Source organism: Macaca nemestrina, chromosome 4 (genome assembly GCF_043159975.1).
Source record: "Macaca nemestrina isolate mMacNem1 chromosome 4, mMacNem.hap1, whole genome shotgun sequence".
In the NCBI taxonomy this organism is placed as follows: Eukaryota; Metazoa; Chordata; class Mammalia; order Primates; family Cercopithecidae; genus Macaca; species Macaca nemestrina.
In genome coordinates, this window is record NC_092128.1 from 51314497 (window position 1) to 51338005 (window position 23509).

Below are 23509 nucleotides of genomic sequence, written 5' to 3' on the forward strand. Positions count from 1 at the left end.
AAAAAACAAACCAAAAAAACCTGACATTTTCTTACGAGCAAAAACTTGTTAAAATTAAGTGAATCATAAGGACTGCTTGATTTTTATGGCATTGCAATTTTTTTGACCTGGAAAATCATTTTTCAGATCTTAAAGTATTTATGGAAAGGATTGAACAGGCTGTTGCAATTCTGTTTTTATATTCTTTCTTTCCTACTTGATTTTCTTCCCTGTTTTTAATTGATCATTATGGATAAATATTTTCTGTAGTTTCTTATGTACTCTTTGGTATATATTTGTTGCACATCTGAAATTATAGGTCTCTGTTGGACTCTTAAATTTTTTTATTTTTTATTTTTTGAGACGAAGTCTCGCTCTGTCACCCAGGCTGGAGCGCAGTGGCACAATCTCAGCTCACTGCAACCTCTGCCTCCCGGGTTCAAGCGATTCTCCTGCCTCAGCCTCCGAAATAGCTAGGATTACAGGCACACACCACCATGCCTGGCTAATTTTTGTATTTTTAGTAGAGATAGGGTTTCACCATGTTAGGCTGGTCTCGAACTCCTAACCTTATGATCCTCCTGCTTTGGCCTCCCAAAGTGCTGGAATTACAGGCATGAGCCACTGTGCCCGGCCAGGACTCTTAAATTTTTTAAATGACTGTTTTATTTTTTTGGACACAACTACAGCAAGAAATAATACAGATCTTCAAGTTGGCAACTCATTCAGTATAGAAGGTCAGGAACCTAGAAACTGTGTTCCTTCAGGGTGCAAACCCATCTGTTCCTTAACAGCAGAGAAAGGTCAGTGGGCAAGATCAGAACAAATTAGATAGGATTTGAGTTTTAAGTCGATGCTTAGCCAGAAGGGTTTGTATGGACCTCTTAGATTAATGTTTGTTTCACAGTGGGGATGATGTTTGCTATGTCAATAAACAAGTACTTTTCTTTCATCATTCTCCAAATTTGGTTCTTAATGAGATCTGACATCCCCACTTCCATAAGAAGGTATTGAAATCCAGTGGACCAGTTTCTCCAAGATGTCTCTTGAAAGTAAAACTCTGCTTAAAATCTGGTTTTTCCAGGGCTGTAATCACTACTCTGTTAAATTCCTCAAACTTGTAATGCCCCAAAGCTTGATTTTTTCCAGATAATGCCTCTATCGTTGCTCATACCCTGATTCTGTCAGCATGTGTCATTGGCAAAATAGCTTTCTCTGCCAAAGCTTTCTGACCTTTGGCTCCATCTTAGCTTTGTTAGCAGGCAAGGCCTGCTACCCAGAGTCAGAGTCAATCGGAGAGTTGTGCATGTGGTCCTTAGAACTTTACTCCTTACCCTTTTATCTTCTCTTTAAACTTTCGCCTCTAAATCTGCCGGAGAAATTGTGGCTTATAGGAACCTTGTCAACTTGTTTGGGTCGAAAGTTAGATCCTGTTTTAGAAACTCTGCAAAGAGTAAGATTCATGGCATCATTGTTCGCCAACTTCTTTGTTCATTTTATCCAGAAGAAAGGTCAGCTCGTTAGGTAAGAAACTTTTCATCAGGAAAAGCAAACAAGCAATAAAAAACAGAAACACAGTATTCTGCAAATAAACCTGGTTTGTTTAAAGAGAATGTATTGAAACTGGATATGTCTGTTCCTTTTTGCTTTTCCCTTTGGCATTTCCTTTTTTTCTGTAAGATAATCATAGATAATCATAGTTAATGGAGGAACTACAAAGATCACCTGGCTTTATGGTTTGCCCATTGTGTTGGCTGATCCCAGTGGCATAAGGGCAGCAGGGATGCAGACAGATGAAGAGATCCCATAGCAAAGAGTATAGGTCCTGGAGCCAGGCTGCCTGCATTCACTTCAAGCAATTGGTACCTCCTGTATTAGAAGAAAACAAAGTCTCTTCTCATCTCCCCCACCCAGTATACTCCTCTTTTTACTCAGCTTGGTAGGAATCTTTCCAATCCTCTCTGCATTTATATGTATGTATCATTCATATTTGTGACCCTAGTATTGACACCCAGTCAGCTCACACCAGCAAGAAAAAGTTGGTTTCAAGCCCTCCGGAAGTATTAGAAGCTCCAGGTGAGCACAAGTGAAAACACCCTAAGAGATACTTCCAGGTTCTAGATCTAGGTGTTCCCTTTTCCCCTTGTCTTCCCACTACATTGTCATCTCTCCAACCTTATCTTTAGGTTGTTTTTTTTTTTTCATGGAAGACCAGAAATCCTCTTTCCCCAAAGTGTTAAAATATGGGGTGAAGGCAGCTGACCTCATTGCAAACTTTGGCAATTGAAAGTTATAAAATGTTAGCTGGGCACGGTGGCTGACACCTGTAATCCCAGCACTTTGGGAGGCCAAGGCAGGAGGATCACTGAAGGTCAGGAGTTCGAGACCAGCCTGACCAACATGGTGAAACCCCATCTCTACTAAAAATACAAAAATTAATCAGGCGTGGTGGTGCACACCTATAATCCTGGCTACTCGGGAGGCTGAGGCATGAGAATCACTTGAACCCAGGAGGCAGAGGTTGCAGTGAGCAGAGATCGTGCCATTATACTCCAGCCTGGGTGACAGAGCAAGGCTCTGTCTCAAAAAAAAAAAAAAAAAAAAAAAAGATATAAAATGTTAGGGCATCTTTCTTTGGGGTGTTAAAGTAGACATTATCCCTCCTTTGTGCCCACAGTGGCTGAGCTGGGGTGGGGACATCTGGAAATTTGGGAGGAGGGGAGTATTTTGGGTCATCACCATAATGGGGTCGTTGCTACAGGCACTAGGTATGCAGGAGCCAAGGATAATAAATGTCCCACAGTGCTTAAGGCAGTCTGTCAGACAGAGAAAGCGTTGGATCCTCAATGCTTTTGGCACTCTTTTTGCTCATAACCTACAAAGTACCCAGAGAGGGTGAGAATTGATTTGAGTGGACAATGGGGGATTGATTCATGGCCATCTAGGGGCCTGGTACATATAGGGTGGCAACAGGAGTAGGACCAGTGTGGCCTGTGAAGGTAGGGGCCAAGATGCAGAGGCAGACAAGGCTTATGGTTCTGTTTGTGCTGGAATGCATTCACGAATAGAAACAGGAGGACAGGGGCTTTCTGAAGGGATGGGCCCAGAAATCAGCAGGGGCAAGAAGAGGTGTCATTCAAAATTAGATGGAACTATGCAAAAAGAACATCAGCTCTTTTCTCCAATTATGTAATTGCTTGACAAATATGTTTTCAGTTGAATTGGTTTGTTAGAGGGCATAAATTTAGACTTTCTGGTGCCAACTAGCTAACAATACACTTATAGAAAGATTTAAGTCCTAGCTAAGTATTCCCCTTATGGAAAAAAAGAATGTAGTTATATAAAAGACAAATGAGTTGAGCCTCCAACTTACAGATTGTTGAATGTTCCTATTGTCCAGGCGGGTTGGGGCTGTTGGCCCATCGTGCCAAGCCTGAACAAGCCCACCACTGTGCTGGGATGGAGAGGGAATCTCATCCACCCACCATGAACGTGCTGGAGAAAACAGCCTGGAGCGCTGCATTGTCCTCCTCAGGAGTCCAAGGGTCACAGGAGGAATCTTTCTGTTGATTCATAGACAGCAAAAAGGAAGGGTAAAGTTTCCATTTGGGGCCTCTGGCTCTTGGAAAAGGGCAGTGTCTCTAAACCCAGGCAAACTGTAAATGTGGGGCATACTCAAGAAGCTTTGGGTAGTGGCCACTTCCCCACCATGCTTGTTTCTCATTTCGTGTTTTTTAGTAGAAAAACACAGTGTGTTCTTTTGCCCAGACATTAATCTTTAGAATGCCTGTATTTTCTAATGTTGGGATTTCTTTCACAACCACCCACCTTAATATTTCCATTATGACTCACAAAATCAGACTTCATTCGATTCTTTGGAGAACTATAAATACTGTCAAAGTAGAGTGAAGTCTTGTCTTACATAATCCTAATTGCAGAATGTGTCCTCAGAAGTGGTAGGCTAGACCAGAACTGGGCAGACCACAGGCAGAGGCCAAATCCAGCCCCCTGCCCATAGTGGTTAATAAAGTTTTACACCCACTTGTTTATGTATTTTCCCTGGCTGCTTGTGGACAGCAATGCCAGAGTCAAGTCATCATGACAGAGACAGAATGGCCTGAAAGCTGGAAAGATCTACTATTTCAACTTTTACATTAAAACTTGATGACCTCTGTGCTAGACAGGCAGCTCATTTCTGCAGATGAAATTATATTCATCCCCCAACTTTCATTCCAAAATTGAAGTTATATTACTGGGGCCAAAAAGGGAAAAGGATAGAAGAGAATGTCAGAAAAAAGAAAATCCCATGTAAGAGATAAAAATTATTTAAATTGCCCTTGCTTTTAGTAAATAGAAATGCCTAAAGTATAAGTAAACTTCTTGGCATTGCAGCAGATCCTGGAGTCCCATGTTGCTTTGAGGCAAGGTCCATGGCAGAAGAGAACCCCATTACCTGAATCTTAGGGTGTAGCACTTTCTCTGTCCCAAGGCAAATTTAAGTTTCCAACAGAAAGGAGGCTAATAAGCCTAACACTGAGTGACCAATGGTGTGGAGTGGGGAGTGGACACAGAGAGAGCAGCTGATACTGTTCTGCCACTTGCAGGCTATTTGGGGACATGAGGTACATAAAATGAAGTAAAAAGATAGCAGAAAGTAAGTGGTACAAACTTCCAATTGTCAGAAGAAGATCAGTAGTAACTGGAGTCATTAGAGAAGGGTTTGCAGAAAAGATTAGCTCTAGTGGCCATCTACAGAGAATGTGCTGAGTGCCAAGCACTTTTAGGCATATTATGTAAGTATTCTTAATTTTATCCTTGCAACAAACAACCTATGGGGGTATCATCCCCATTTCACAATTGTCTAATCTCAGACTCAGAGAGGTTAACGGACTTGCCCAAAGGCTTATCCCGAGTGAGGAAAGAACTGGGATCTGAAGCCAGGCCTATGTGGCCTCCTGTCCCAGCTCTTTCCACAAGCCTAGGGGCTACTCGTTGACAGTTGATATTGAGAGGAAATTGTCATCCTAGCTAAAGGACAATACAGCTCTGGGAGGTGCCCTCAGGAAACAGTCTCAGCTGGAGAGTCACGGAGAGATTTGGTTTCACCAGACTGTGCGAAGCCTTCAGTGCCAGGCCATTGAGGGTAGACTTCATTCAGTGGGCACAGGAAGGTCTTGAGGAGCAGAGGGAAGGATGTAAAGGAAGCAGGCAATATAAGTCTATGTGATAAATGCGTACATAGACTATTTCCCATTCTGGCATTGACTTGCTAGTGTTCTCCTCTGGGCCTTCATATCTTGAAAAATCAGTACAATAGCTTTCATTTACCTACCTCTTAAAAATTATGTTTGAAATGATAAGAAAACTTACTAAAAATAGAGGAAGCCTACTGACCACAGAACAGAGAGTGTATTCACAGATGAAAGTCGAATTATTACAGCTTGTTAAAATGAATATTTAAAAAATACTATTTTTATTATTTGTTCATCTTAAAGATTAGGCAACAACTTTTGCTATATATGCTCTCCTTTCCAAGAGAAAGTTTCTGATTCTCTGCCAAGTAATCCTATTTCTTAAAATAAGGCTGTGCTTTATCCAGGTCATTTGGATTCTGACTCCTTTCTCTTAAGAGAGAAGAAACCCCACTGGACCTCGTCAACGGCAGCCTGAATAGTCAGTTCACAGTTTTTCAGATCCTGGTGGGTGTGTGAGATGATGGGAGAATCTCCTCCATACATTAGTCTATGAAGTTTTACTAATTTGTCAAGTGTGAACTGACCTTTCCGCTTCAGCCACCTGAGTGTGGGAGTTTCACTGAAAATATTCTTGAAGTGGAGGGGGTCTTTTTACAAGGTTGTAAAATGTGGGCCTTCTGGTGCCTGCCTCTTAGGTGATCCCAAGAGAAGCAATTCTGGAAATTCAATAGCCAGGGAGGGAAGCACATGACCAGGGGCTTCAGCTTGAAATCAAAACCAGGTGCATTTGAGACTAGTTATTTGGTGCCCTTCCCGGAGAGTCAGGACCAACTTTTTCAATAATGAGACTGCAATCCAGTCATCTGTGAGATTTGATGGTTTACTTTTCAGTTGGGAGAAAGGAATGTTGGTCAGCTGGGCTGAACTGGTGGTTGACTTCTGGAGAGAGCCGAAGCTCTGCTGACTCATTGGAACTCTTGCCCAGGCTAATTTCCCTTGGCCAGATAAAGAGGGAAGCCTTATCTGCCTTTAAAGTCTTTCAGGGTTGGGCTGTTTTCCCCTTAAAGATGCCTGTGACAGAATGGGAGCGAGACATGCCTTTAGCAATGAAATAAATGAAAAATGATCAGAGAAATTAAAAATAAATCAATATATGCAGGCATCCCTTGCCCCAAGCATGAATCCACCAAAAACCTAATATTTAGGACTGAACAAAGGTGTACCTTTGCATCATCTATGGGAAATAAATAATTGTCTAAGCAAACTACAAGCAGCATGCAGCTCTGCCTCAATTGTGTGAAGCCTAAGGGAGATAAGGGTGAGTAGGCCCCAGAGGGCTGCCTCCCCCTGACCACTGGCTGGGCCCTGCAGGGCAAGGGCAGACAACGTAGTTTTATTACAAATGGCATCACTTCTTCCTCTGTTATGTAAGTCCTGAGATTTGTGCATCAGCCTACATTGGTGAACTTCCAAAGTCATGATTCTGCTCCAGCGCCACCCTTTGAAGGTATCTCTTTCTCCACACACACAGACACACATACATACACACACGCACATGCTCTTTTTCTCTCTTACAGAAGGCGGGCAGAAACAGCTGGGAAAGTAACAGTCAGTGCTCCACAAAACAGGGTCTCATGACTCTAAACATCAGTATCTCCTGGGAACTTAGAAACAAAAATAATTCTGGGCCCCACCCAGACCTACTAAATCAGAACGGGGGGATGGGAGGAGAGTGGAGAAGCAATCTGTTTTTTAATGAACCTTCCAGGTGATTCTGATACCTACCCAAGTTTGAGAGCTGAGGACCCAGGTGACTCGGGTAACTTTTAGCTTTCTGGAAGATGACTAAATTTTACCAAATGATAATGGAAATCTATTTCTAAAATCTAAACAACATAAACTCTTAAGGTAGTAAGTTCTTTAAGTTATTTGTAAGTTATCTAAGTTCTTCCTAATCTCAGAAATTGATTAATGTAGTGGTTTTCCCAAGCCTTTCTCATTATTTCTCTTGGTGTCACTGGCATTGACTTCCACTAAGAAAAGATCTCACGGTCAAATGACTTTGGCATACAACTGGATAAAAACAATGTAAAACAAGTTTTTCCTGCAGAACTCTTCTGAGTCTATAATATGCTGACACTTGTTTTTAATCTTCAAGATAAGGATACAGAATTTCTCATAATGGGATACTTTTCTCAAGGAACACCTATAGAACTGATGGTCTATGGATCATTATTAAAGTTATCCACGGTTTGAGCAGCTTCCTGATTCATTATGAGAATATTCCCCAAACAAGAAAAATGAAACATACCTTATGTGCCTGGAAAGGATCTGTTTTTTGAAAAACATACACCCAAGTTTTACTTTTTAAATCCTAAGGTCTTGGTTTCGAAAACCCCAGGCACTAAGGAAATTACATGTTTTAAAATCCTAAAGGTTGAAGAATTAATATTCTAAACTTCAGATTTTGGAATAATCATGTTTTTTGGCAAATACATATAAACATATGGCCAGAACATATGTTTTTCCCCTTTATCCAATGGAAATATGACCGAGCATCACTCTTAGCAGAAGACTACCAGACACTTGTAGGGACACAAAAAGCGGTAATAAAAATGATTTATTTATTGAATGCTTGCTATAGACCAGATGCTCTTCTAAGCACTTTGTAATTATTTTATCTCGAAAGCCGTCCTGTAGTTATAATCATTACCTCTTCTTACAGATGTGGAAGACGTGACTCAGTTTTCCTAATTACCCACAGTCACATAACAGGTGTGGAGAAGGCAGGATTTACAACCTCAGTCTACAGTTCATGCTCTTAACCACAATGCTGTCCTTCTCAAACCTGCCACTCGAGAGCTTGGAATGTAGGGGGAGAACAAAGGCAATAAAAAGATAAACTAGCAATACAAGGCAGGATGTGGTGAGGGCCAAATGAGTGGGCCACAAACACATGTCTCTGGGTTGAAAGGATGGTCATGTCATAGCAGATCTCAGGACCCTCAGTATAACTGGCTCTGGGAGATGTTCCGTTAGAAAGTTTTTCAGAGGAAGGCTGGGTGCAGTGGCTCACGCCTGTAATCCCAGCACTTCGGGAGGCCAAGGTGGGCATATCACGAGGTCAAGAGATCGAGACCATCCTGGCCAACATGGTGAAACCCTGTCTCTATTTAAAATACAAAAATTAGCTGGGTGTGGTGGCGCATGCCTGTAGTCCCAGCTACTCAGGAGGTGGAGGCAGGAGAATAGCCTGAACCCGGGAAGTGGAGGTTGGAGTCAGCCGAGATCGTGCCATTGCATTCTAGCCTGGGCAACACAGCAAGACTCTGTTCCCCCAAAAAAGGAAGTTTTTCAGAGCCAAATCACAGCTATTGGCCCAAGATTTTATACAGATATCTGAGAAAAGGCCGCAGGCAGTGGCTCATGCCTGTAATCCCAGCACTTTGGGAGGCCGAGGTGGGCAGATCACCTGAGGTCGGGAGTTCCACACCAGCTTAACCAACATGGAGGAACCCCGTCTCTAATTTAAAAAAAAAAAACAACAAAAAACAAAATTAGCTGGGTGTGGTGGCGCATGCCTGTAATCCCAGCTACTCGGGAGGCTGAGGCAGGAGAATTGCTTGAACCTGGGAGGCGGAGGTTGCAGTGAGCTGAGATTGTGCCATTGCACTCCAGCCTGGGCAACAAGACCAAAACTCCGTCTCAAAAAAAAAAAAAAAAAATCTGAGAAAGCATGAATCTGTTGTGCTTTGCCACACTTGACATTGCACTTCAGGAGGATTATTTTCTGTTATAAAGGTATGTAAGTGTCCTTGCAAGCCTAGACTAAAATAAGGTTAGGGCTTCATTTGGCAAAGACGTCTGGATTCTGATTGCATGATGCTGAAAAAGGAAAAATCGTTTAAGATGTGCCCCTGCCCTTGGAGTCCACAATCCAGTCAGAGAAATAAGATAGTATATTACTTTATGTATTCCTACCTTTTGCCAGAATGGGTGGAAGCCCAGTGATAAGATGTTAGTATAAGGCCTTTTGTTACTTAAACCTTATATAAATACTTTTAAATGTCAGATGTTGACATAAAAAGGATTTGGTCACCTGAAATTTGGGGATCTAAGCCAGGGTTCAAGGGCACAGCCATTGTGCTAAGTAATCTCGGCCACAGCTACTGGCCAAGAACAGATTTTGTCCTGTATGGCATGTGATTTTACCCTATGCCATTTGGCTTTGCATAAGGTGCCAACCCTATTGGGTCTGTGAGAGGCTGAGACTGCACGGCTCTCAAGATCTCTGCTTGTAGTACTGGCAGTGGTCATCACAATGGCAGACACCCCCAAGTTAGATTATACTTAGTTAAAAGCCTTTAAACTGGATACTTAGAATTCCTTTGGGTTTTGTTTTGTTTTGTTTTGATCACGTTTACTGCATTTCATCAAGTATGTTTTGTTGCGAAATAGAGTCAGGTATGTTAGGAGCTGCTCATTTGTGATGTATTCGATGCCAGGTGGCATGTTAGCAGGATGTAACCTAGATTGTTTGTACAGACATGGTATGTAGGGAAATCCTAGTAAGGGGGAGGCAAAGGCAGAACGGAGGTGATGAGTACAGACTCCAGAGTTGCAAAGAACTGAATCAGAGTCCTGGCGTGGCCTTTCCCTTGCAGTGAGACTTGAGGCATGTTACGTAATCTCTCTAATCTCTCAGTTCCCACATCTGGGAAATAGTGATTATCATAACACCTATCCCATGGGGTTATTGTGAGAGTTAAATGGGGTCATTCATGTAAAACATTTCTGTTTAAAGTATTATTACTGCTAAGGGGTTAGCAACCATTGAAGTCACGCATGTGCTACAAGAAGCTGCTACAGTCTCTACCTGAGCTGCTGGTCAGTTGTCATCGATGGTTGACACCTTCCCATTTTCACAGTGAAATGAGGATTCTAAATGGCACATCTTGTCACTGAGGTTCATGATCAAGTAGATCAGCTAGCATTGCTTCTTCCCTTCTAGCCTGTGACTGTGACCCCAGGGGCATTGAGACGCCACAGTGTGACCAGTCCACGGGCCAGTGTGTCTGCGTGGAGGGTGTTGAGGGTTCACGCTGTGACAAGTGCACGCGAGGGTACTCGGGGGTCTTCCCTGACTGCACACCCTGCCACCAGTGCTTTGCTCTCTGGGACGTGATCATTGCTGAGCTGACCAACAGGACACACAGATTCCTGGAGAAAGCCAAGGCCTTGAAGATCAGTGGTGTGATCGGGCCTTACCGTGAGACTGTGGACTCGGTGGAGAGGAAAATCAGCGAGATAAAAGACATCCTGGCGCAGAGCCCCGCAGCAGAGCCACTGAAAAACATTGGGAATCTCTTTGAGGAGGCAGAGTAAGTAGTTAATGAGCCAGAGGAATAACTCACAATATTTTTTCAGCTTTATGAATAAACAGCAAAGATTTCCTGGCATGGTGCTTCCATCAGGAGGTTTGGTTAGTCCTGTGGGTGAAAACAGATTCTGAGCCATTTATTTTCCAGCAGTCTTGACTGGGCATTTGGGTGAGTGAATGTTGGCACATCCATGGGGACCAGCCTTCTGGAGGCTGCAGTACAGAACATGCAAGCATTATACTCAGTGCTCCTCCTTGCAAATCATGTTCTAAGTCAGTAAAATGGGAGGCATGCTGGATTTAGAAGACAAAGATCCATAACTGAGTCTTGGCTCTGATGCTAGGCTTGTGAACTTGGTTGACTCAGTTCCTGAGCCTGTATTTTCTCTCCTGTGGAGAAGGGGTAGGATAATATATGCCATTACCTTATGCAGTAATGAAAGGATTGATATATAAAATGACAACAGGATTGCAAAAATCTATAAATTGTTAAGTATTGCTACTATGGGGGAAATTCCATTACCTCAAGTAAGACTCCTTACTTCAAGTTTTTTCTGCTTCTCTGCCATTAGTCCACCAGACCAGTGCTTCATTCATCTAGTTATAACAGCCGCTCTACACTGAAAGTCCTCATCCCACCCCTTCTCTGGGTAATTTTCCCTCTGATTGGACAGTGTTTGTTAGTGGAAGCCTAAAGAATTGAGCTGAGTGATGCTGAACTTCTCAAGGATCATTTTTCTACCCTTTCTCCCAGCCTCCCCTCTCTTGCCCCTAAACATCCCAATTCCTTTTGCCAAATTATTTTTTGCCAAAAAGGAACCCCCAAAACAGCACAATAAAACCTAAGTGCTAAAGGACAAAAACAGGAAAGGGTATGAGGCATCTGTGCTTCCCTAGATGCTATGGTTTCACTGCAGACTCACCATCTAGGCCTGAGGGGACCACTTCATAGTTAAATCCTGCACACTGAGGTGTTTATATTACAAAATGACAGTAACATTTTGTGTGTGTGATGAGACTTTAATCAGCATCTCTAAGAAGCCAGAGGGACTTTTCATCTCATACCATACATGAGTAGCAGAAGACAGCAACTTGAAGGAAGTCCTTCCTAGACCTAGATTTAAAGTAATTGGACCTTGATGTCAAGCCTCGGGTTTTTTGCCCAAGACCATGTGGCTGGCCAGAGTGTTAGGAAATGTCTGATGCAGGGCGACAATGCATTTAATGAGGCATTTTACCTCACTGAAAAGACTAAGCCTCCTAATGTGCAGAGATCACAGTTTTGGCAGGCCATGGTCCGAATGCAAGCCCATTTAGGAAATGATTCTTGGCCTGGGTCTTACGCACCTCTGGGAGGAAGAAAAAATCTGGTGTCCTTTGAGAGCCTGCCAGAAGAGAGATTACATTCCCAAAACAGCTCTGTTTCTACCCTCACTATTCATTTAACTAGACAGATTGTAATAATCACAGGGAAACTAGTTCCATTACTCTTTTTTCAACATACTATCCAACGATACATGTTTTAGGAACCAAAGTGGCCTTATTTTAAAACATGTTAGATTTGCTTGTTTTAAAAAATTGTATCATTTTATGAGAACTGAGAAGAAATGAAAGCCTTCTGTGAGTCAAATAATAAAAGCAAAGCACTGAAAAAAGAAACTATGTACATTATCCTCAGGGAAAAGGCATTGAAATGTAATTTAATCTACCATTTCAAACGATCCCTTTAATTACTTTTTGAGTTGGGTTATGGTTTTATCTCAGCCTTACATGTCATTTTTCTAATGGCTCCCAACCTTTCAGCATCTTTACATTTTCCTGGTTTTTTTATACTATTATATCCCCAAGAAGACAATTATATTCAATTAGGTGAACCAATAATACCCAGAGGTAAAGTCTGCTCAAATATTACTTTATTTACGATACACAAACAACCCCACCCACACCCACCTGGAGCACACTCCCACATGCACACACATGCCCACATACACACTATGTACACAGTAATATACAAATAGATGTCAAAAGTACGGCCTTGTAGGTTTGAAAGTACAGAACAAAATGCAGTTTAGATTCCAAATTAAATACCGTGAAAGCTAAATGTTCTTTTTTTTTTTGTGAGATGGAGTCTCGCTCTGTCGCCCAGGCTGGAGTGCAGTGGTCGGATCTCAGCTCACTGCAAGCTCCGCCTCCCGGGTTTACGCCATTCTCCTGCCTCAGCCTCCCGAGTGGCTGGGACTACAGGCGCCCACCACCTCGCCCGGCTAGTTTTTTGTATTTTTTAGTAGAGACGGGGTTTCACCGTGTTAGCCAGGATGGTATCAATCTCCTGACCTCGTGATCCACCCGTCTCGGCCTCCCAAAGTGCTGGGATTACAGGCTTGAGCCACCGCGCCCGGCCAGCTAAATGTTCTTATTTCATTCTTGGTAGATGCTATTTTCTTTTAAAAAATAAAAAGGCTGTTGGTAGAAGGAGGAGGCTCCTCTGATGGAAGAGAGGAGTGTATGAAAGCTGATACAGCTGGCTCCTGTTGTCTTTGTGGTGGGCTATAGGGCTTCCTCTCTGCATGTTCCCTCTTGAAGGAGACAGGCTTAGGGAAGAATGTTTTGGGCTGGTGGCTGGGAGGCCTAACTGTATACCAGAGTCATTTATGTCTTGAGTTTTTACGACTGTAAGGGCTTGAAGCTGCCTGCGAATGGAGCCGCAACTCCATACTCTGACCTGTGCTCATGTTACAGCGGAAATTTGGAATCCCTTAAATGGCTTGTCTGCCACAACTCAGCTGAGTGGTATTTCTGTGTTTCTTAAGTCTGAACAAAGAAAAACTGTCAGATTTAATACAATCTTTTATAAGGAAAATAAAACTAGCACTTAGAAAGAGATGAAATGTTACAAATTACTGAATTGGTTTGAAATTAGTAATGGATACAGTACTAGTAGAAAATATGAAATGTAAAAGTCCTCCCTTGGGTTTATGTAAGCTTAACTTTCTCTTTACAGGAAACTGATTAAAGATGTTACAGAAATGATGGCTCAAGTAGAAGTGAAATTATCTGACACAACTTCCCAAAGCAACAGCACAGCCAAAGAACTGGATTCTCTACAGACAGAAGCGGAAAGCCTAGACAACACTGTGAAAGAACTTGCTGAACAACTGGAATTTATCAAAAACTCAGATATTCGGGGTGAGCATTTTTTGGTGCAAATACTCAGTCCCAGACGATGAATTTAACAATATGTCTAACCTTTTAATATAGCAATTTTGGAAAAAAAAATTGTTTTCTAATAAATTTTAAAACTTTGCTCATCCAGTTTCTGGCACAAATGAGGATCAAAGTCCCCATTTTACAAATGTGGGACTTGGGCACAGAGAATCTAAGGGACACAGCAAAGGTCTCACAGAGTGAATGGCAATAGTTGTATCAGAATGGTATCCATTTCCTGATTTTTTTTTCCCTCCAGTTAGTAGTTTAATCCCCTGGCCTTTTCTTGGAAGGGGGTTCTTTTAATACTTAAGGTATTAATACTTCTGCAAATCCTTTCATATTCAAGAATGCTGCTTGGTCAGAAAAAATTTTTTGCAAATCATTATTTATATCTTAGACCATATAGGATCCTCAGCAAAAAGTGAAAGAATGTAGAAATATGTTACATCATACTATCCAACTACCCATACTGTTTTATGCATGATTGCTTTTGGACTAAAGCTAAAACACATCATGCTGTTATATATAATACCGTCATCCCTTGGGATCCATGAGGATTGGTTCCAGGACCCACTGCGGAAATCAAAATCCACAGATGGTCAAGTCCGTTATATAAAATGGCATAGTATTTGCATATAACCCATGCATATCCTCCTATATACTTTTCTTTCTTTTTCTCTCTCTCTCTCTCTCTCTTTCTTTCTTTCTTTAAGAAATGGGCTCTTGCTATGCTGCTCAGGCTGATCTTGAACTCCTGGACTCAAGTGATCCTCCCGTCTCAGACTTCTGAATAGCTGAGATTATAGAGGTGAACCACCATACCCAGCTTTACTTTTTTTTTTCCCCTCCAGTATACTTTAAAATAATCTCTAGATTACTTACAATACCTAATAGAATGTAAATGCTATGTAAATAGTTGTTATACGTTATTGTTTAGGAAATAATGGCAAGAAAAAGTCTGTACACATTCAGTACAGGTACAACCATTTTTTCCAAATGCTTTCTATCCACAGTTGGTTGAATCCACATTATGTGGAATCTACAAATATGGAGGGCTACTATATTAGTCATTAGAGTGGATCTGAATAAAAGATTGAGAAAAGTCATCTGGTCATATAATCTTCAGGCTGCCTGACACCAGCTATTTATAAAGAACTGGATGTTTGCTTGTGAATGGAAACAAGATTGCATGATTTTCTTAATTTTTCATTTTTCACCCAGATGTTTGCCATACTCCAGAGCTGGAGTAGGTGCTAATGGGACAAAACATATTCATTGCTCCTGAAAACTGTATTTCATAAATATTTTTTCTTGAATTTTAAAACCTTACAGTAAATGTAGGACCTGAAGACATCAAATATAGACACTGCTTGGGGAGGAAGCCTAGTATGATGAGGTTAACTGGGGGCAATTTCATTTCCTACCGTAGGTGCCTTGGATAGCATTACCAAGTATTTCCAGATGTCTCTCGAGGCAGAGGAGAGGGTGAATGCCTCCACCGCAGAACCCAACAGTACTGTGGAACAGTCAGCCCTCATGAGAGACAGAGTAGAAGATGTGATGATGGAGCGAGAATCCCAGTTCAAGGAAAAACAAGAGGAGCAGGCTCGCCTCCTTGATGAACTGGCAGGCAAGCTGCAAAGCCTAGACCTTTCAGCTGCTGCCGAAATGGTAAGGTTTGGGGGTGTGGCCTTACTGCTATGGTGCTGAGGAAAAAAAAACACTATCCTTTGTCTTTATTATAATAGTTTGCAAATGAATCAGCAGGAGTGAAACTCCTAGGCTGAGGTCTCTGGATCCTGGAATGGGCTATCTGTAACCAAGAAAGATTAAAAACAGCAGCATATGGGTTTCCAGCCCTCCCCTCTTCTGTTTCTCTGGTCCTCAACTAAAGAATGAATCGTGACTGGTCTCTCATTCTGTTTTAGCTACTCAGTGACATCGCACTGAAACTTGATCCTTTTTACACTGTGAACATTTCTTTAATTTTTTTTTTTCCTAAGTAGAGATAGGGTCTCACGACATTGCTCAGGTTAGTCTTGAACTCCTGGTCTCCAGCAATCCTTCTCCCACCTCAGCCTCCCAAAGTGCTGGGATTACAGGCTAACACCCCTGCCCACCCCCACCCCCGCTTTTTTTTTTAAGAGATGGATTCTCGCTATGTTGCCCAGGCTGACCTCAAACTCCTAGGCTGAAGCAATCCTCCCACCTCACCCTCCTGAGAAGCTGTGATGACAGGCATGTGTCACCATACCCAGCTTGGACACTCCTTTTTTAGTTTGTTCTGATTTGAAATATAAAACCCATCTCAGTGTAGGAAATCAGAATCATTCTAGAAGGGGCTTCCGTTAAAAATTAAAGGGAGCAAAAGAATTTTTTCAAGGGTATTAGCTATTATGTTCCTTTGTTCCAGTAACTTTACCTGGTGAAGATTAACCCTGAAACCAGCCTAGAAAGTAGATTCATTTCCCAGAAAGTTTTAAAAAGTAACTCTGGAGCCAAATGAAATTGAGTTGTGAGTTTAATGAAAATCAGGCAGAAGGCCCCCAAAAAGCCTAACTGAGCCTGTTTCTTCCTCTTCCTTCCTGTTTTTTCAAGGAAGGATACCTATCTGAGATAATTTGGAGGGTATTTCTTATAGATAAAGGTTTGTGTTCTCTTAGCCCAGAGACACAGAGAAAGTTAAAGATGGAAGGTACATAGGCACAGAAGAGTTCAAACTTCATTACAGCTTTGTCTTAGTGGTTCCTCCCTCCTCTCATCCTCACTTTCTCTGAAATAGACAGTATTAGTCACAATATAAGACAGTGTTTATTGATGCCTGCTAGGTTTCATACTCATTATCTTCTGAAACTTTATAGCAAACAGGGAGCAAATAATCTGTCATTTATTAAATGGAAAAATAAAAGATGAAGAAAAAAGAAAAATGAAGGCCTAGAGCAATGTGTAAATTGCAGCTAACAGGAGACAAAGTTATTAAGCATAAAATGCCAGTTCTCTCAGTCTTTCCTTGCAGCATTGATTCCTTTAAAAACAAAAAATCAGTCATCACAAACAAGTTCTCTGTGACCTACAAGAAGCAGCTAAGCATGCTAAAGGATTTTTGTCTTGAACTGGAGGCATCTCCGTGGGCAACAGGGAGGTGCATGGGCGGTGGGTGGGGTTCGGAGTTCCTCTGGCCTTTCAAATGCGTGCCCTTCCCTATGCTTGCTTTTCCACCTGGTAAACTACCTAGGGATTAGCAGCTTCTTCAGGTCTCTTACTGTGTTTTTGTCTTTGTTAATGATCCTGTGAGAATTCTTTCTGTAAGTTCTTTACTGCCATTTCCTTGTGTCGAGAGACTTTTGTCCTTTTGTTTTTCAGGTACTTCTAGTTCTGTATCTTTGTGGATATTTAGCTAGAGCCATGCTGGTTTCCCACCCCCATCCCCCATGTCTGCCCCGTCAGTTGAAACAAAACAGATCTTCTACGTGTGCTGTCAGACGGTTTTTAAAAAGAAACACTTCTGTTCTTAAGACTCATGTTCTATAGCATGCAGAATACACTTTATGTTCTGAAGCTTTTTGTGTTTTTGTAAGCCAGATAAATGATTTATTTTAGTTGTAATTTGAGATATAATGGGATTATAATTATCTCAAAATTATTAGGCTAAAGAGTTGATTGTATTTATTTAAAAACTGCTTTTTTGTACTTTAAAACAATATTTTCCTTGTCTTGTTTGGGAATATTCTGTTAACTGCTTTTCACTGCAGTAAATCTTTGGCTTCTTTTCAGTATGAGCATTTCTACAAAACAGCTCTAAATGCAATTTTCTTTTCTTTTTTTTTTTTTTTTTTTTTTTTGAGACGGAGTCTCGCTCTGTCACCCAGGCTGGATCTCAGCTCACTGCAAGCTCCGCCTCCCGGGTTCACGCCATTCTCCTGCCTCAGCCTCCCGAGTAGCTGGGACTACAGGCGCCCGCCACCTCGCCCGGCTAAGTTTTTTTTTTTTGTATTTTTAGTAGAGACAGGGTTTCACCGTGTTAGCCAGGATGGTCTCGATCTCCTGACCTCGTGATCCGCCCGTCTCGGCCTCCCAAAGTGCTGGGATTACAGGCTTCCTGCTCAGCCTTTTCTATCATATAGCACACTTGTATTATAATTTATCACTTTGCATTTGTATGCCATGACCAAGTGGTGATCTTTGAGAGGTTCTGGTAGGTAAGAAAGGAGGACTCTATGCATGTGTGATGGCTGTGGGGGGTGGTAATTTGGAAACGCTTCATCTACCTTTGTTCCTTTGTACTGTTTTCTTTAACATGTGGAATGTTTTCCCACTTCCCCTGCTCAAATCCCACCAGCCAACAAATCCTTCTTCAGCTACAACTACAGCATTCCTCTGCAGTCTCTCCTTTGTCTACTTTCTTTCAATAATGACTGCATCTGACCTATTCTTGGCTATTTTATGTGGAATGATCCAGTCCTAACAAGATGGGAAGTTACTAAAAGGCTAGGTAATAGGTCTTTTATGTCACCATATTTACCGGAGGAGTTAACATGATGCTGGTGCTGGCCCCAGAGATGGTTCACAATGGCTTTTTCTTTTAATCTAACTGGTTAGAAAAAAAGGAAGGCATTCCTTGGCCCTTGCATTGGCAGAATTCAACTTGATATAGCAGATGTCTGCATCCTGGGCAGAGCTCATATAGTATTTTAACTCATTTGGGCAGAAGATACTGATGAGTTGTAAACTTCTATTGTTTCCTTGGAAACAAGCAGGTTAGTTTATTCCTAAACTCTTTGCTCCCCTCTCCATTCTGTCTTCCAAACACTGTTTTCAAGCACCCTTACTGAGAACCACCTACACATTCTCTGGGGCCACCCAGGCCCTGCACAGCTGTTTTGCTGCAGCATATTCACTATCTGAAATATTGTGCCTGATCCTTGGCTTGTTGCAGACCTGTGGAACACCCCCAGGGGCCTCCTGTTCCGAGACTGAATGTGGCGGGCCAAACTGCAGAACTGATGAAGGAGAGAAGAAGTGTGGGGGGCCTGGCTGTGGTGGTCTGGTTACTGTTGCACACAACGCCTGGCAGAAAGCCATGGACTTGGACCAAGATGTCCTGAGTGCCCTGTCTGAAGTGGAACAGCTCTCCAAGATGGTAATTTAGTGGATGTCCTCAGTTTTTGTCATGTATGTTTGCTTTCAGCTGTGTACTAGAGGATCTGAAAGGGAGAAATCAGTTCTAAATGCTAACTGAAATGAAAAGGGCATATCATAATCAAATATGAAAGTTCATGTTTCTGTGAGGTCAGAGAAAGAGATGAGGAGATTTTCTTTACAGATAATTTGCTTTTTCCTTACTCAGAGGAGAATAACACATGCTTTAGTGCAAGATGTTTAAATCTTATACTGGATAATTTGAGATAGCCATCTTACCTATCTGACTCCAGGGTTATAAATACATCCAGCTGTACGACAAAAATTCTATACTAAGCAACTGAGCTTTATTCTTCTAAAGTGACACACAAACTTAAGTATTTATGTGGGTACCTGAGAACAAGACTCAGGACTATTTTATAGGCCAGGAGTTAAAAACAACTTGAAAAATTTTAAATGCTAGTTGTATTTATATAAGAACACTGTTTAGGAATCTCTATACTGAATACTTGCAGTCTGTAACAACACAATACTTTGTTGAATGGGAGAAAGTTGTTTCCCAGACACATGATTCCAAGTAACATAGTTTTTCAACATCATTTCTGGGCCATTTCCAATATTCTGGTCTCCTTCAGAAAGAATGAAAGTCTTCCATGGGTAATTTATTCTTCACATTTAGGTCTCTGAAGCAAAACTGAGGGCAGATGAGGCAAAACAGAGTGCTGAAGACATTCTGTTGAAGACAAATGCTACCAAAGAAAAAATGGACAAGAGCAATGAGGATCTGAGAAATCTAATCAAGCAAATCAGAAACTTTTTGACCCGTAAGAAATTTTTTCATTTTACTTTTAGACATTTGTTTCTGTGTGATTCTGTTTACATTTTAGATAAAATCAATTTCTGTCAGTGTACTGACATTTCCAAATAAGAAAAATGTCCATGTATTAAATGTTTCCACTTCTTAAACTTATATATGTGTATCAAATAACTTTCTCCAATGTTATGCAGATACAGACACACCTGATGGGATACTCAGCCAATTAAAAGTCAAATATTTACAGTGAAAATTGAATTTGGAATTTGTTAGAGATTATGTATAGTAATCTCTAACCTTAAAGAAGTAGAGTTTGTTATTTTGGCATTGCCCCCAAAGCTTTGTAATTCTATTATTTACAGGATATTATACCTATAGTTAAGAGTGTTGCTAGTTACAGTTCAAGCGTTACCAGTAAAGATGGTTTTGGCTACAAATTACAGAAAACTCAAGTGAAAGGGACTTAATCAAAAAGGATGTTTATTATCTCCCATCTTAATAAGATATCCAGTAGCAAGATAGCTTCTTGGGTCTGCGACCCACATACTTTTCATCTTTCTCCTCTACCATCTTAAGCATATCGGCTTTGCCTCTAGCTCCTCATGGTTACAAGGTAGCTGCCAAAGTTCCAGACATCATATAAAGATAAACAATAATAATGGAAGAAAAGACCACCTATTCCTTGTATCTTTTTAAAAGGAAGTCTTCCCTAGAAGCCTTTAAGCAGTCATCCTTATAAACCTCACTGGCCAGAAATAAGTCACATGCCAATGCATAAATGTCACTGGAAAATGGAAATGTGATTACAGTAATTGGCAAACTAATAAAGACTTAATGCTGGGTTGATAATTTTACCTTAGAGGCAGGTGCCTGAAGAAAATCAGTATTCTGTTAGCAAGAAAAAAGACATGGCTAATAAGAAGTCAACAGTATTTGCTAAGGATATTTTGGTAATATTCCATGGAAGCCATCATTCGAGTACATATTTTATTTGAATAAATCCTCTAGGGTCCATTTTTATGTTCAGTAGTTTAAAACATAAAGCTCGAAAGTAAATGAGGATCTGACATATTTGAAGCTTAACTTCATAAACTTTTTTTTTCACCATTTTCCACATTTCACATTTGAAACTCCTTGGCTTCATTGACAACCCACTATCCCAGTTCTCTTCCGTCTATAATTTTCTCCCTTTCTTCTTTTTTTTTTTTTTTTTGAGACGGAGTCTCGCTCTGCCACCCAGGCTGGAGTGCAGTGGCCGGATCTCAGCTCACTGCAAGCTCCGCCTCCCGGGTTCACGCCATTCTCCTGCCTCAGCCTCCTGAGTAGCTGGGACTACAGGCGCCCGCCACCTCGCCCGGCTAGTTTTTTGTAGTTTTTAGTAGAGATGGGGTTTCACAGTGTCAGCCAGGATGGTCTCGATCTCCTGACCTCGTGATCCGCCCGTCTCGGCCTCCCAAAGTGCTGGGATTACAGGCTTGAGCCACCGCGCCCGGCCAATTTTCTCCCTTTCTATAATTTCCTGAATCTAGATAATTTGTAAGAAATATCGAATCTCTATATCTGCATTCACAAGTTTCTGAGCTATTTGTCCACCCTCAATTAAAAGATATCATTGCCTTTAAGTCCCAGCTTTAAGCCCTGGCCCTCTATGGTTTTCCACAATCTTCAGATTCACTCTGCTAGACTTTCCCGTAACATGCTCTGCCCTTCCTGTCTCCACACCTAGAACTATCCTTTCTTCTTTCAAATTCTATTAGCCCTTAAAATCTAATCAGCTCCTCATCTACCACGAAGGTTTCCCTCACTACCCAGCCTAAAACAAATTCTAGTAGTACTCAATTGTCTGCAGTTACTTTTTTGTGTGTGTAGGTCTCATCTTCCCCCAAAACCCCAGACAGATTATAAACTCTTAAACAGAAAGTTAGTGTCTCTTGGTAACCCCACCGTGCTAGTCCATAGATGACCAGTAAGTGGTTGAATGAATGAACCATCTATTCTTTTCACCTCTTTTTGGGGACATCTTTGCTTTTCACAGAGGATAGTGCTGATTTGGACAGCATTGAAGCAGTTGCTAATGAAGTACTGAAAATGGAAATGCCTAGCACCCCACAGCAATTACAGAACTTGACAGAAGATATACGTGAACGAGTTGAAAGCCTTTCTCAAGTAGAGGTTATTCTACAGCAGAGTGCTGCTGACATTGCCAGAGCTGAGATGTTGTTAGAAGAAGCTAAAAAAGCAAGGTATCTAAAGACATGGCATCTAAGGGGCTTATTTTGTGTATCTATCATGGAGTAAAAAGTATCTCTTTAACCAGTGAAACTTCTAAGAAGGACCTATGCGAGTCTCTCTGGGTCATTTCAGGAAGGCTATTCTTTAAAGAAAAGAACACTGAGAGGACTTTTTTCAAGTTCAATAACAATATACTGTCTCATTATTTTACCAGCAAAAGTGCAACAGATGTTAAAGTCACTGCAGATATGGTAAAGGAAGCTCTGGAAGAAGCAGAAAAGGCCCAGGTCGCAGCAGAGAAGGCAATTCAACAAGCAGATGAAGACATTCAAGGAACCCAGAACCTGCTAACTTCGGTAAGCATACACAATCATTACATGTATGGGAAAACAGCTACATACACACTTTTACCAGAAAAGTACATTTGTTATCTATGAACAAAAATTCTTACAACTCAACATTAAGGGATTCCTTTAATTGTAATAAATCTGAACTACTCCGTTAGCATGGATGCTAAAAATAAGTGGAGATAGGTTTTCATTTGAGCTGAGATCACACCACTACACTCCAGTCGGGGCAACAGAGACTCTGTCTCAAAAAAATAAAAACACTCCTATTCATTGAGGAAACAGCATGTACTCTGTTCAGTAGTATGAAGTATAATAGTTTTAGAAAACTGTCCTGATGTTATAAAGCAGCTTATATGGTTAAAGCCAATGTCTCAAGATTTTGGTGATCAAACATTTTACTATATAGCAGTTTTAGAAACTACTGGAGAACAGTGAGTCTGCTTTCAATACCCAATTCTAGAGGAACCTAATAGAGTGCTTATAGCTAAACAATCTATATCTATTCTATTCAGAATGCATGGAAAACTTAATTTTTTTTTTATAAGGAATACTTTTTCATAGGGATCTAGCACTTTGCTCTAAAAATCCTCTATCTCTTAAAAGAAGTAATGCAAACATAATTCCATTAAATTCTTTTGTTTCTCAAAAAGTTAATTTTTTCCTTCCAACTTTACGAGTTTTTAAAAAATGAAGAAAATTGATGAGTTATCTAATCCGTATACATGTTCTCAGAATATACTTTGAAATTAAATGCTCCCATACCCAGCACTGTCAGCCTTCTCAGACCAATCCTCCATGTGTTTAAAACCTGGGAAGATGAATTTTCAACATGCTTTTCTTACCATTAGTTGGTAAAAACCTGTCTTCCCCTATTGTATTGCTGTCAGTTAAATAAAGGTCAATAATTCTGCCCATTTTCCTCCTTAAATTTTGAGTATCAATAAGGCTTTTTCTTCAGGCTATTGGTTCAAGTTTAGAAAAATTATGTTTTCCCACCAGACTTATAAATATTTTGATGTTTTCGATCTCTAGGTTTTTCCACTTTCTCAGTTTGCCGTTAATATTTTAGTGAATATTATGTCAGTGACTACAGAAATTATTGTTTTGAAAGCCAGGTGCAGTGGTGTGTGCCTGTAGTCCCAGCCACTTGGAAGGCAGAGGTGAGAGGATCACTTAAGGCCATGAGTTTGAGACTATAGTGCACTATGATCAT

At 41.0% G+C, this 23509-nt stretch overlaps 2 protein-coding genes across 3 annotated transcripts in view; one reads left to right on the plus strand and one right to left on the minus strand.

The window, feature by feature from the left end:
- LOC105475300 (laminin subunit beta 1) overlaps window positions 1-23509 on the plus strand; it is an 87414-nt gene that overhangs the window by 59923 nt on the left and 3982 nt on the right. The window contains exons 25-31 of the mRNA XM_011730423.3: window positions 10186-10555; window positions 13556-13740; window positions 15191-15432; window positions 18698-18901; window positions 19580-19724; window positions 21750-21957; window positions 22161-22302. Of these exons, the coding sequence (XP_011728725.1) occupies window positions 10186-10555; window positions 13556-13740; window positions 15191-15432; window positions 18698-18901; window positions 19580-19724; window positions 21750-21957; window positions 22161-22302 (1496 nt within the window). The remainder of the gene's footprint in view (window positions 1-10185; window positions 10556-13555; window positions 13741-15190; window positions 15433-18697; window positions 18902-19579; window positions 19725-21749; window positions 21958-22160; window positions 22303-23509) is intronic.
- The window catches only part of LOC105475299 (dihydrolipoamide dehydrogenase), a 61370-nt gene continuing 37969 nt past the window's right edge, over window positions 109-23509 (minus strand). Inside the window, exons 15-16 of one of the 2 annotated variants that reach the window (XR_011622037.1) lie at window positions 3353-10944; window positions 109-1423 (exon numbers count right to left, since the gene is read on the minus strand). The gene's annotated coding sequence lies outside the window, so the exon portion shown is untranslated. Of the gene's footprint in view, window positions 10945-23509 lie in introns of both variants that reach the window. The other variant, XR_983254.2, reaches the window with a different exon arrangement.